The sequence below is a fragment of the Orycteropus afer genome, unplaced genomic scaffold (genome assembly GCF_000298275.1).
Source record: "Orycteropus afer afer isolate SDZICR_OR568_19922 unplaced genomic scaffold, OryAfe1.0 scaffold00068, whole genome shotgun sequence".
In the NCBI taxonomy this organism is placed as follows: Eukaryota; Metazoa; Chordata; class Mammalia; order Tubulidentata; family Orycteropodidae; genus Orycteropus; species Orycteropus afer.
Window position 1 is genome coordinate 11,714,367 of NW_006921655.1, and position 14,310 is coordinate 11,728,676.

Consider the following 14,310-nt stretch of genomic DNA (forward strand, 5'->3'; position numbering starts at 1 on the left):
GAGTACAATCAGCATTTCTCAAGCTGAAGGAAGAAAAAAATGCCTGCCTCAAAATGCAGTGTTGAAGAGGAAGAGGTTAACAGATTTTTCCTTGTAATTTTTTTTTTTTTTTTTTGCACAGGAGAAAGAGATGGAGAAGCAGAAAACCCTTTATCAGCAAGCCCGCCTGCATGAGCATGGTGCTGCTGAGATGGTTCTTCAGATGATAAGTGCCAGCAAAGGTGATTTCCATGCTTCTTGGCTAGCTTCATGAACTACTTCAGATATATCACACAGTGACAAAAGTTATGGGCAAAATATTGAATGGTGCAGGAAGCATCCAAAGAAAGATGGAAGGAATGCACAAGTCACTGTACTTTAAAAAAAAAAAAAAAAAAAGGTCAATGTTCAGTGATTTCAGGAGGTAGCATATGATCAAGAACCAATGGTTTTGAAGGAATAACTCAAAGCTACACTGAAGGAATTGGCAAAAAACAAGGTTCTAGGAATTGAGGGAATACCCATTGGGATGTTTCAGTAAATGGATGCAGCACTACAGCCACTTACTCTTTTATGCCAACATATTTGGAAGCTACCTGGCCAACTGACTGGAAGAGATTTGTGTGCATTCCAAAGAAAGATGATCCAACAGGATGTGGAAATTTTCAAATAATATTAATACCACACACAAATAAAATTTTGCTGAAGATAATTCAAAAAATCGTTTTAGCAGTATATTGATAGAGAACTTCCAGAAATACAAGCTGGATTCAGAAGATGATGTGGAATGAGGGATATCATTGCTTATGTCAGACAGATCTTGCCTGAAAGCAAAAAATACCAGAAAGATGTTTACCTGTGTTTTATTGACTACATAAAGGCATTCAGCTATGTGGATCATAACAAATTATGGATAACATTGAGAAGAATAGGGACTCTAGAATACTTAATTGTGCTCATGTGGAACCTGTACATAGACCAAGAGGCTGTCATTGGAACAGATGGGGGATAATGCATAGTTTAAAATCAGGAAGGGTGTGTATCAGAGTTTTATGTATCACCATACTTAATCAATCTGTATGCTGAGCAAATAATCCAAGAAGCTGGACACAACATCAGGATTGGAGGAAAACTCATTAACAACCTGAGATATGCAAATGACACAGCCTTGCTTGCTGAAAGAAAAGAGGACTTGAAGCACTTACTTATGAAGATCAAAGACTACTATCTTCAGTATGGATTATCAACATAAAGAAAATGAAAATCCTCACAACTGAACCAATAAGCAACATCATGATAAATGGAGAAAAGATTGAAGTTGTCAGGGATTTCATTTTACTTGGATGCACAATCAACACCCATGGAAGCAGCAGTCAGGAAATCAGATAGCATATTGCACTAGGCAATTGAGCTGCAAAAGACTTCTTTTAAGTGTTTAAGAGCAAAGATGTCACTTTGAAGACTAGAGTGTGCCTAACCCAAGCCATGATATTTTCAGTGGCCTCATATGCATGTGAAAGCTGGACACAGAATAAGGAAGACCGAAGAAGAGTTGATGGCTTTGAATTTTGGTGTTGGTGAAGAATACTGCAAATCCCACAGACTGCAAGAAGAGCAAACATGTCTGTCCTGGAAGAATTGCAGCCGAATGCTCCTTAGACATGAGAATGACCAGACTTTGTCTTACCTACTTTGGTCACGTGGTTAGAAGGATTCCTGGAGAAGGATGTCATGCTTGGTAAAGTGGAGGGTCAGCAAAAAAGGGGAAGGCTCTCAATGAGATGGATTGACACAGTGGCTGCAACAATGGGATCAAGCATAGCAAGGATTGTGAGGATGGTGGAGGACCAGGGTGTGATTTCTTCTGTTGTCCATGGGGTCACTAGGAGTTGGAGCCGACCTGACAGCACCTAACCACGACAGTTTTGAAAACCTAGATAGTATCAGGAAATAAGTATCAGAGATGTAATTTCTCCAGAATTAAATTGTTGCTTTCCTTAGGAAACTAAAGATTCTGTCTCTCAACTTGCCTCACTACAATGAGGAAGAGGTTAACAGATTTTTTCCCTGTTTTTTTTTTTTTTTTTTTTTTGCACAGGAGAAAGAGATGGAGAAACAGAAAACCCTTTATCAGCAAGCCCGGCTGCATGAGCGCGGTGCTGCTGAGATGGTTCTTCAGATGATAAGTGCCAGCAAAGGTGATCTCCATGATTCCTGGCTAGCCTCATGAACTACTACACATATATCACACAGTGACATACATCATTATTAATTAGCCCTAATAAAGCCCATAGGCATGATGGAACTTCTGTTTCCTTGGTGATTCAATTGAATCTTCTCTATGACAGGTGAGATGAGCCCCATGGTGATTGAGACTCTGAAACTGGGCATTGCCATTCTGAATGGAGGCAACGTTAGTGTACAACAGGTAATGGGGGTTCACAGAGATTTTCCAGAGCTCCTGGGGTATTTAAAGTTGACAGACATCATACTTTGGAGAAGAGGTGTTTAATCTGCTCCAGAGGGCAGCTAGCAAGTTTGCCTGGTGGCCAGTTATCACAATATCTGGGAGTGCAGACAGGAACAGGGCTGGGAGTCTACAGACAATTGTGTGTAGGTGGTAAAAAGGTTTTACCCAGAGTTTAAAGAAAAAAATGTTTAGTTTTTTCATCATTTGATGATTTTCTACAGAAACATACTCTAGACGTTTCCTTTTCATGCCAGGCAGCTGTGTAATTGGAGTCTAAAACCTTAAGTTTTTTAATTTAGTCCTTTCATTTATTTGTGTTGCTATGAGCAAGGAGCCTTGTCTGATAAGTGGGATTGATATTCCTACTCACCTACTCCATTGCTTTTTGTTCATTCATTCATTCAACGACAATTTACTGATTGCCAATTAATTACTAAAACCACGCTATGTTCTAGGAGGTGGGGGTGTAGCAGTAAATAATCAGCCTCCATTGCAAACCAAAACCAAATCCATTGCCATCAGGTCAACTCAAACCCATAGCAACCCTAGGACAGAGTAGAACTGCCTCATTTCCAAAGCTATAATCTTTACGGAAGCAAAATCCCACATCTTTCTCCTATAGTGAGGCTGATGACCTTTTTTTTTTTGGTTCTAAGCTGATTCCTAAACCACTGTGCCACCAGGGTTCCTTGTATCCATTCTAAAAAACCAAAACAAAAACCAAACTCAGTGCCATGGAGTCAAATCCAACTCATAGTGACCTCTCCTTGGGTTTCCAAGGCGATACCTCTTCAGAAGTAGATTGCCCAATCTTCCTTCCGAGGAGTGGCTGGTGGGTTTGAACCATCAGCGTTAGTAAGAGTTAAATAGGAGAAAGCACAGAAGCATACAGTTGAGTGTCTGGTACATGGTATTCACTCAGCAACAGCAACATAAAGACAGGCATGCATGGTTGTCTCCAGGCTCTTGCTGAAAAGTATCTGTGTACCAAGAAAGTGAAATTTCAAATTGACCTTTGACATTATGAGAATTATATCTCAGGGCCTTAAGAATCTCCAAAATTGTGATTACCACAGAATTTCTCCTAGTCTTTAATTCTTCCCAATGACTTTCTCATTAAGAATTATCATTTTGTAGGACATTTCTTACTTTCCCTTATTCTATTATGAGCATTCTCTGTTGGATTTTTTGCAGGACTTTTTTGTTTTCTTCTTTTTTAAACCAACAAACTTTTCGTTATTTCAGGCAAAACTCCTGACTTCCCAGTAAAACAGAGCAAACAGTGTTATTGTGAAGGAGATACTAAATTCTCAACTAGTGAGGGTCCTTACTCCTGTGTGCCAAGTTCATAGCATAAGCCATTCAGATTTTCTCTTACTCACTGCCATCAAGTTGGATCCGACCCATAGCAACCCCTCCTTGGGTTTCTGAGTGGTATCATTAAGGAAGTAAATTGCCCCATTTTCCTTCTGAAGAGTGGCTGGTGGGTTTGAACCGCCAGCCTTCTGGTTAGCAGTCAAATGCCTTAGGCACTATGCCGTCAGAGCTCCCAGATTTTCCCTTGTTGTTGTTGTTATGTGCCATCGAGCCGGACCCAACTCATAGCAACCCTTCCTGGGTTTCCGAGGCAGTATCACTACGGAAGTAGATTGCCCCATCTTCCTTCCAAGGAGTGGCTGATGGGTTTGAACTGCCAGCCTTCTGGTTAGCAGTCAAGTGCCTTAGGCACTATGCTACCAGAGCTCCCAGATTTTCCCTTAGCAATATCAAGTATTACTCTAGTATGGTCTTCTAAGTAGGAGAAACTTCAAACAGTAAATTCACAAATACCAAATATCTACTGGACTACTGTCTTTTCAGGAATGTCATTGGACCTTTATAAAATAATCATGGTCCACCGTAAGAGATTGTGATTCAGGAACCAGAAGGCTGGCAGTTCAAACTTACCAGCCACTCCTTGGAAGAAAGGTTGGGCAATCTACTTCCCTGGAGATACCACCTCAGAAACCCAAGGAGGGGGTCTCTTTGAGTCATAAACTCATAAAGTCAATAGTGAGTTTTTTGGGTTTTTTTTTTCTTGTTTGTTTGGAAGCAGAAGGTGAGCTCATGCATATACAGATGTTTTTTTTTAAGTCCACAAATTATTTTGATACTTGGCCGGTGGCTGGCTCAGTGCATCTGCATGGCTAGGGATTTTCCATTTCTCCATCATGATTTGTAAGGGTCAGCATTTGTGGCATAAATAGTTGCCATTGTTTTTCCCTTTCAGAAAATGCTAGATTATTTAAAGGAGAAGAAGGATGCTGGATTCTTTCAAAGCCTTTCTGGCCTCATGCAGTCTTGCAGGTAAATATGGGGCAACTACCCATGGCATTTTTTTTTTTTTTAACTCTTCACTATTCAAGGGAAAAGGAAGGAGAGGGTCACAGTATAACTAGCTTATTGTGCAATTATTGAAAGAGTGCTTGTGAAAACTAAATGGGTAGGGGCTGTTCTCCCAGCCTTCAGGGTTGCATTAAAATAGAATTCAGAGGAAAAAATATGTAATCTCCAAAAGCCACATACCACAAACACACACCCTCCCTATTTTTTTTTTTAATAGCCTTTCCCTCCTTTTTTATTTTGTTGTTTTCAGTGGAGGCTAAGCATACACAGTGAGTTTCTCCTCAAACATATATGCAGTAAAGTATGGAAAAGTAAGGACATACCTCACTATTCACTATGACTCAAGGTTGTATTTTCATTAGATTCATTAGACACTGTTAGTCTTTATCCTCAACAATTCTTTGACTCTGAAAAAGTGTTTGGTGGGTACATATTTGATACATCCATTTTGACAGGTACATCAAGACATGAAAACATTTTGACATAGCCTGGAAAACAAAGCATTAAACTTGCAGTTTATATGACCAAGTCATGTAAGCTTCACCTGCTGGCTGAGCTAACCCCTAACAGACAACCATATATAACCAGAAGTCATAAACTTACCATATTTACTCATTTCAAAAATGAGCCAGCAGTGTTTCCAAGAAAAATGTCATTATGAAAAGTGTCTGAGAATTCACATGTATTTTGAATAGTCTGCAATGAAATATAAAATAAATGAAAATAACAGATATTAAGTTCCTTTGCCTCCAGTTAATATGCTTAAATATGGGGCATTATGTTTTCCATTTGAAATTTGGAGATTGGGCATCCTTTCTTTTGATGGGCTTCATAATTTTGCTAACCTTATTTCATTGGGTAAATATCGTACTCTGGAATGAAAGAGAGCATATTTGAGCTGCAGTGTGATCCCTGATTCTTAGCTCCATATTGCACATAAAATTCTCAATTAAATTTGTGAGAGTTCTCTGGGGAGTCTATAATACTTCATATTGCTAAACTTCTATATAAGGATGGTTTTGGGGGGCAGGTGACAAACCCACAGAGGCCAACCTAGTTCTATTCTAACAGAAATTTTAAGATACCTTTCCTCTTCTGATTATAAAAAATAATACATACTTCTAAAATATTTAAGCAATAGAGAAATTAAAATATTTTAAAATGGATATTTAGGGATGGAGTAAGGATCAGAATATCTGTTACACAGACTGTCTCCTAAATCAAAACAGATGCTTCAAAACAGTGACATCCCCATGTCCTCTTTCTATGCTGTACTCCCTTGACAGCAAAACCAAAATAGAAGGATAGCTTTGTGTTGTTGAGCATGCCCTTTTTACAACAGGATCTGGGAAAACCCATAAAAGATGGTGCCTTAGTTATCTAGTGCTGCTATGACAGAAATACTGTAAATGTGTGGTTTAGTAAACAAATTTATTTTCTCCCAGTTTAGGAGACTAGAAGTCTGAATTTAGAATGCTCTCTTGGAAAGCTTTCTTTCTGAGCTCTCAGAGAAAGTTCTTGTCTCCTTTCAACATCTATGGGCTGGGCTTCCCTTGGAGATCTCTATGTGTCTTGGCATCTGTCTTCCTCTGGGTGTAGGAGGTTCTCAGCTTAGGGACCCCAACTCCAAAGGATGCACTCTGCTCCCAACTCTTCTTTCTTGGTAGTATGAAGTCCTGCTCTCTGCTTGCTTTGGTCAATATTTTGGGGGGATGTAATTCAATCTATTACAGATGGCAATAGAAATATTCTATCTTCTCTTTAAAATTCATCTAAATTACAGAATGTGTGTGATTCCTTAAAGGGGAAAAGAGATGCTGGATTTTTCCCCAATGTCTTTTCATTCTAACAGTCATTTCCTTTGCCCACTGGTAGAAGGAAGGCAACATTTTGCAGAGTCTTAATGGACTCACTCATAAGCTCTGCTAAGAACTGCTCAGGTTCTTGTTCTTATATTCTATGAAACTCTTCATGTTAGGGAAGGAGTTAGTCCCTGTTAGAGAAATACAATGAGCCCTAATTAGAAATAACACAGTACCCTCAATATCAAGCTTGTGGTTGTTCAGGAATTCTTGGCTAAGTAGATTTTGATTGGGAAGACTGGGGGAAGTGGAGAGCATAATTAAGACCAACTTGTTACCAATTCAGAAGCACCTCGACACCCAGTCTGTTGAAACTTAATCTTAGTCACTACTAGCTCCTGAATGATGCAAAGATCATAGATTCACTTTGAAATCTGGAAATGTGTAGCTCTTTCCATCTGTACTGATCCTAAACACTGGAAAACCACAAATCTTTGTGATTCTTAGAGAAAATAGCTAAAAGTAGAAGGCAAACATAAGTCAGTCCATTTAAAACTAAACTTTCTTTTGAGAAATCTCAGAATCAGACTCTTTCCACCCTTTTTGATAAGTCTTTATAAATCTTCATCCATAAGAAAAGCCTCAAACAGTCATAGTCACCAGAAGTGCTTATGACCCCTCTCCGTGTGTGTGGCAAGGTCTGTGAGGTACTACACTCTTGGACAACATTGCTTGGCACAAAAGGATTTAGCCATGAATATGTTAGTCCATTTATGCATAATACGAGGACAGCATATTCACAGTCAATAGGAAAATGGATGCTAGGAATCCATTCTCCTAGTATGTATAGCCCTGAACTTTGTTTTCTTTTGTCTATTAAAAGTGTCCTTGATTTGAATGCATTTGAAAGACAGAATAAAGCTGAAGGCCTGGGGATGGTTACTGAAGAAGGAACACGTAAGTAACTAACTAATGAATGTGAAGGTCACTGTCTTCCTGACTAAAATCTCAATTAACTATTTATGATTAGAATCCCTATTTACTGCTTCTTAATCTGCTCCATTTCAGCAAAGCATTTCCATCAGTAGTTTTGATAAAGCCAGTGTCCAAGTTAGATGTGTTCATAGAACCAGTTGTAAATAAAGATAGTTTGTCATGTTATTGATGGTTTTCTGACTTTGTATTCTTTTATTTTTCTCTGATTGCCAGTCATTGTTCGTGAACGTGGTAAGTTTGAGTTTCTGGCCTGAGTTCCTACAATGTGCTGTGAATCCTGAGAGATCTTACTTAATTGCCTCTGTGAAGACACACTTTAGGCTTGTTAATTGCATGTCAAGTTTAACTTAGCAGTTTGATGCTTAATTAAAGCACAGGGTTATAGACTGTGAATTGTTTACTGCCAGTTAACCTAGTTGTTTTGATTACAAATGCCTGGAGCTAAATATTTTAATTTTCTTGGGCATTGTTCTCTGGCAGCCTCAGCTCAAGTTTGAGTTTATTACCACTCATCCAAAGTTTCCTTTTCAAACACTTCTGACCCAGGTCCTTTATCATGTTTGCAGTCATTTGCATTGGAAGGTGTTCTGTGTTGAGAAGCCAAACAAACGCTCACCAGTATTCTGTATTTTCAAGGTGAAAAAGTGCTCCAGAATGACGAGTTTACAAGAGATCTCTTTAGATTCCTACAATTACTTTGTGAAGGACATAACAGTGGTGAGTGGAACAGATCAATTTATCAAGGGAGAGTAACAGTCAAGTGCAAAATTATTATTCAGTTCAGGATGCCCTATTTAATAAAACTAGTTGCTAAGCCAAATACATCTATTAATCCTTGCCTAAATAAGAAACCCTATCTAAAAAGCCCTTTGCTTCATACTTAATGTTATTCAGTGCCACAAAGGCTAAGCTCCTTCCATAATATTCAGCTGGTGAACTTAAACACCCAACCCTTTCTGTCCATTCCCTTAGAGCTTATTATCAGATTCTGGTGTCACTGGGATGGGAGTGAGTAGCACAGAGATCTGTGACAAGATCTGCTGGGGCCCAAACACGGTGCCCTTGTAAGGCTGTGTACGTAGTACATCTCTTTTGAGCTCAGCTGAGAGGTCATGGCCAGCTCCCTCAGCATGACGTAGGTGGGCTCTGACCCAACACTGGTGCTTTCAGACTTTCAGAACTTCCTGCGGACACAGATGGGCAACACCACCACTGTGAACATCATCATCAGTACTGTGGACTACCTTCTGCGTCTGCAGGTGAGGAGGGGAAGAGCCTTGGAGAGTAGCATTCCCCACATCTACTTTGAAAAGCTGAAGACAGTTTCACAGGATCAGTGAGAGCCCAGGATACAGTTAAATCTCAATAAGGAAGGCCCTGTAAACTATGTCCACATACTTACTGTAAGTCAAAGGCCTGAAACGTATAGCTGAAGACTGAAGAAGGGGGTGGGATGGTTACATACCAAGCCAATAATCATAAAATCCTGGCTTGCTTTAGTTTTGTGGGTGAAAACCTAGCTTCAGTGAGCAAGAGCTGCAAAACAACCTGTGGATGAAGAGGACAGATTTTTTCACTAGGAAAAAGTTGTCAATCAAAGTGGTGGGAGTTAGTTTACAAGTTCTTAGTGCTAAAAAGTCTCTTGGCTTATTTGTTGGAAGGAAAATCAAAATTACGTTGAGAAGATCTACATGAAAGTAAAGAAAAGATTCTTGTTTTCTCTTTGCTGATTCCTCATCTTGGTTCTGCCACTTATCAGTTTGTGACATGAGTAATCTATTCAACCTCCCTGTGTTCCAGTTTCTTCATCTATAAAATGGGTAGGACCTGTTTCCTAGGGCAATAGTAAAGATTGAACGATTTAATATATGAAAGGTGCTCAGAACAATTCCTGTTACAATGGTGACTGTTATGTTGTTGTTGTTATTGTAAGTATTTGGATGATGATCTTTATTAACTTTAATGTACATTTTTCATTTTAAATAAGTTATCCTATATCACAGTCACCCAGTTCCAGCTGAACAGTCCTCTCTCCTATCTGTTCTTTCCTGGGGAGGAATGATGCTAGGACTATCTCCACACATTTTCACAGAGTCTCTGGGCTCTTTCCATAGCAAAGAGATTTAGGATTCTCTTGTTCTCTTCCTGAACACTGAGTTTAGCTTCACTAACAAGTTGAAGAAGTACTAAACTCTACTTGTTTGTTCTTAGGAATCAATCAGTGATTTCTACTGGTATTACTCAGGGAAGGAAATTATTGATGAATCTGGACAACACAACTTTTCCAAAGCTCTGGTGGTTACCAAGCAGATTTTCAATTCCCTCACAGAATACATCCAGGTATGTGCTGTAGAGTGCATATATAATTCCTATATTATATATTCTATACAGAAAATGGGGAGCTTTGGTGGCATAGTGCCTAAGGCATTTGACTGCTAACCAGAAGGCTGGTGGTTCAATTCCACCAGCCGCTCCTCGGAAGGAAGGTTGGGTAATCTACTTCCGTAGAGACACCACCTCAGAAACCCAAGGAGGGATTGCTATGAGTCGGATCCGACTCGATGGCAGTGAGTTTGGTTTTGGTTTTTATACAGAAAATGTGAATGTACAGAGTGGACTATGTATCCAGTGTCATGCTGATGCTGACAATATTTCTTTCATATCTATGAACAAGAACAATAAATAGTATACTTACTCTATCAGAAACTAGCTTGTAACCCCTACTGTAACTTACTAGTAATTTACTTTTATCTAGCTACAAAGGAGCCCTCGTGGTGCACTGGTTAAAGCATTCAGCTGCTAACTAAAAGGTTGGTAGTTTGAACCCACCAGCCGGTCTGTGGGAGAGAGATAAGACAGTCTGCTTCCCTAAAGATTTTCAAACCCACTCCCATCAAATCAATTCCAACTCATAGCAAACCTTTAGGACAGAGTAGAAGCCCCATAGGGTTTCCAAAGCTGTAAATTTTTATGGAAGCAGACTGTCTCATCTTTCTCCTGCAGAGTGGCTTGTGGGTTCGAACCATCAACCTTTTGGTCAGCAGCCAAATGCCTTAACCATGGTGCCACCAGAGCTCCTTTCCCTAAAGATGTATAGCCTCAGAAAACCAATAGGGCAATTCTAATTTGTCTGATAGGGTCACTATAAGTCAGAATTGGCTTGATGGCAGAAGGTGGGCTAGCTACATTTTGTTTTTCATTCTAGACCAAAAGCTTTTTGAGGACAGGAAGTTTCCCATTTAATCTCATTTTTTAAAAAAATATAGCAAGTACAATGTCTGTACATATAGGAGTTCAGTAATTGTAGAATGGAGAAATGATTTTGATAGAATGAAGAAGTAAATGATACTGAGTCTTAAGATTAAAAAAATAATAATTCATGGGATCCTACTAATTTGTCAGAAATTAACTTGTGAAAATGTAATTTTGGAACTACATAAATTATGTGCAATGGCATTCAAACCTGTAAGTGAATTTCAGATTGAATTCTACATCTGCTCATCTCTCTGTTCATTGCCTGCCATGGTCTAGCTAATGATGAAAGGGGATAAAGGATGTATCCAGGCATAACTGGGTGTTCAGTGAAAATACATCACAGACCTCTGTGATCTAATACAAGATTTTTTTAAGCAAAAATAATACTACATCCTCAAATGATCATAATCAGAAGATGAGACTTTTTCATTTATGTATTCATTAATCCAACAAAACACTTCTCTTATGCTCAGTACTGTGGTTCTTTAAAAGAAGTAAGCTCTCAAGTTGCTTGCAGTGCAATTGAGAAAATACATATACATGTGAAAATAATATATCAGATGGTCATGCATGATGCAAGATAATCATACACTCTCTGCTTTAGAACCATACATGTGCTCATAAACACTGTGTGAGTTCAGAGGAAGGCAAGGTTCTTAGGAACTGAAGGGCTCAGAGTCTTTGTGGGATGTGGGATGTGGCCAGATTCGGAGGAGGAAATACATGCTGGGTCAGTTGTTTGAAATAGTTGCAGAGATAAGATTGTGTGTGGCTTCATGAGGAATAATTTCAGCAATTATGTCAATTTTGCTGACACAGAAAAGCAAAACAGAAAGAAGCAGGGAATATTTCATCCCCTTTTCTATATATCTTCATTTCTTTCCCAAAGAACATTCTCTATTTCAAAAGCCCAATAGTGTTGAATGGCTCTTTGTACATGTGAAGTGACTGACCTGAAATTTGTCCTACGAGAGGCATTACATTCTCATCTAATTAAAGATCCATAAGATGAGCCAACTGGCACATTCAAATCATATTTGCTCATTAATATAAATTTGAAAAGGAGGTTTTAAATGGAGAGAATGATACCAGTCAATTGGGAATTGTAAGGACACAGAGGAGAGAGAAACATAGAAACAGGTGACTGGCCTGAAGTTTCACAGGCTGTGAAATTGAATATATTTGACAAGCATCTGATGTGCTGTCTGCAGAACTCATCCCAACCTTCAGAATTTCCCATAGAGCACTTAACTCAAAAGTAAAAGAGAGCTTCTTTTATGAGTTCCAAAAGAAATTAGTGGCTTTTAGAGACCAAACACTGAATATATATGAACAAAGATTTTTAAACAAGCTTTCATGACTTGAAGACTCAGGCAGTTTCTCCCACTGACCTCTTCCCTGGGAATGCTGCCAAGCCCTTGAGATAGTATCAGTGTCCCATTTTGAACTTTCTTATTCAACAAAAATGTAAAGAAATGGATGAAAGGGTTGTTGTTAAAGGTGCTGAGTTGATTTTGACTTATAGCGACCACATGTGAAGAGTAGAACTGCCTTATAGGGTTCCTGGGCTGTAACCTTTATGGAAGAAGATCAGCAAGTCTTTGTCCCTTGAAGCTGCTGGGTAGCTTCAAACTACCAACCTTTCAATTAACAGCTGAGTGCTTAACCATGCACCACCAGGGCTCCTTAATTAAATGGTAGAGAAAAATACACTGTAAGGAAGAGTAGAGGATAGTAATAAGTGTTGGCTCCGTAATCTCCAAAAATAAGAATGGTTATTAACATGGAAAATGGAAACTGGCAATTAAGTCATCCCTTATTAGGCTTTCAGGAAAAGATAGAGATGCTATTATACCTGAAGTTAAGGTTAATGATAAAATCTTAGAAGTAGTTGAATGCTAGGATTATTATGCACCTTTTTTAAATGGAGTAGATAGTCGCATGTGTGGCTTTGCCTTGATGCAATAGCTAGATTAGACAAGGTTTTGAAATTGTGCCCCGTAGAATCCTTGAGATTATCCCTACCCACCCACCCCCCAAAAAAAAAGAAGAAAAAGAAACCCTCTTAACCCAAAGAGGGTGGTCAGGAATGCCCTTCAGCTGTTTCAACCAGAGCATTTCGCTCTTTCCATATCATTCTTTGATATAAGATTCCTTTTAAAGAATGCATTCTGATGCTGAAAGAAGTTTTTAAAATCACCAGCTTGTGAAAGCCCTAGTGGTTCTTCCTAGGCATAGCAGCCTATGGTTGGGGCGGGGAGAGTAGTATCCTGAGAAAAAATTGAGCTAAAAAATACGTGACTTTTGAGAAATGTGGTTTGGACACCTAAGAAGGCGTCAGATGCCCTTCAGGCTTCAGAGAAACCCATGCTGTCTAAGTGAAATGAGGCTGTGCTCTTCTCCGTAGGGCCCTTGCATTGGGAACCAGCAGAGCCTGGCTCACAGCAGGCTGTGGGACGCAGTGGTCGGCTTCCTCCATGTATTTGCTAACATGCAGATGAAACTCTCTCAGGTACTATGGCTCGTTCCCTGCACATGTCATTGGTGTGAAATGCTAAGTCAGTCCCCACCCCTTAGTATTCCTGTTTTTGGATGTGGCTGCTGGATCAAATGGCTGGAATAGCCATGCAGATTAGGTCCCATTTTTTAAAACTAAGGACCAAAATGGGAGATGAGGAAGGAATGGTTCCAGGGGGTCCCAGACAGGCTTTTGCATGGTTGCAGCTTCCTTCCTTGTGCCCATCAGCCTGCCCTTTACATAATTGCCTCAACATTTGCTTTTTATAATGCTAATCATTTTTGCTTCCTTGTCATCGTTTTGTCATTTATAAACACTATATCCCATCCCTTCTAATCTGTCAAATGTCTGCATGTCTCTGTAATCCATATGTCCCTCCTTCCTCACCTTTGCTTTCCCCTGTCTCTCCTCACTCCCCATCTCTCTGGCAAGAATCAGAACCACTCAGAGCGTTTATTATGGACAAATGAACGTAGCATACGTAGCTGTTGATCGCATCTCTCCATGGCAACACATGAGGGAGAATTTCAGGATGTGTTTCAGGCTGATGAGGGTAACATTTGCAGTACTAATTTAAATAATGTGTATCTAAAATTTTCAAGGCTATCACATCTGCCTCTTCTCTCTTCTGGAATGTGTTATTTAACCCTTTCATTTTTCCCCTTTTGACTCTGGCCTTGTAGGAGGAGAGAGTTTAGGAGGAGAGAGTTCTTGGGTGGGCTGCAAATCTGGCAGTCATACATCTACTCCTGTCTCAGCCAGGGCAGCATGGTGTGAGGCTCAGGAAACCAGAGCCTGGCTCTGCCACCTCTTCACTAGTGACTTGGAAAGTCATTTCCTCTTTCTGGGTTTTGGTTTCATCATCTATAAAATATTGAGAGTGAGAATAAATGACCTCTGAGGTT

The 14,310-nt window shown here is 39.5% G+C and overlaps 1 protein-coding gene across 1 annotated transcript in view; it reads left to right on the top strand.

Moving 5' to 3' along the window:
- RYR3 (ryanodine receptor 3) overlaps positions 1 to 14,310 on the top strand; it is a 585,899-nt gene that overhangs the window by 529,934 nt on the left and 41,655 nt on the right. Inside the window, exons 79-87 of the mRNA XM_007940521.1 lie at positions 2,078 to 2,177; positions 2,328 to 2,407; positions 4,719 to 4,795; positions 7,520 to 7,593; positions 7,846 to 7,863; positions 8,269 to 8,349; positions 8,803 to 8,891; positions 9,844 to 9,972; positions 13,295 to 13,399. Coding sequence (XP_007938712.1) covers positions 2,078 to 2,177; positions 2,328 to 2,407; positions 4,719 to 4,795; positions 7,520 to 7,593; positions 7,846 to 7,863; positions 8,269 to 8,349; positions 8,803 to 8,891; positions 9,844 to 9,972; positions 13,295 to 13,399 — 753 coding nt within the window. The remainder of the gene's footprint in view (positions 1 to 2,077; positions 2,178 to 2,327; positions 2,408 to 4,718; positions 4,796 to 7,519; positions 7,594 to 7,845; positions 7,864 to 8,268; positions 8,350 to 8,802; positions 8,892 to 9,843; positions 9,973 to 13,294; positions 13,400 to 14,310) is intronic.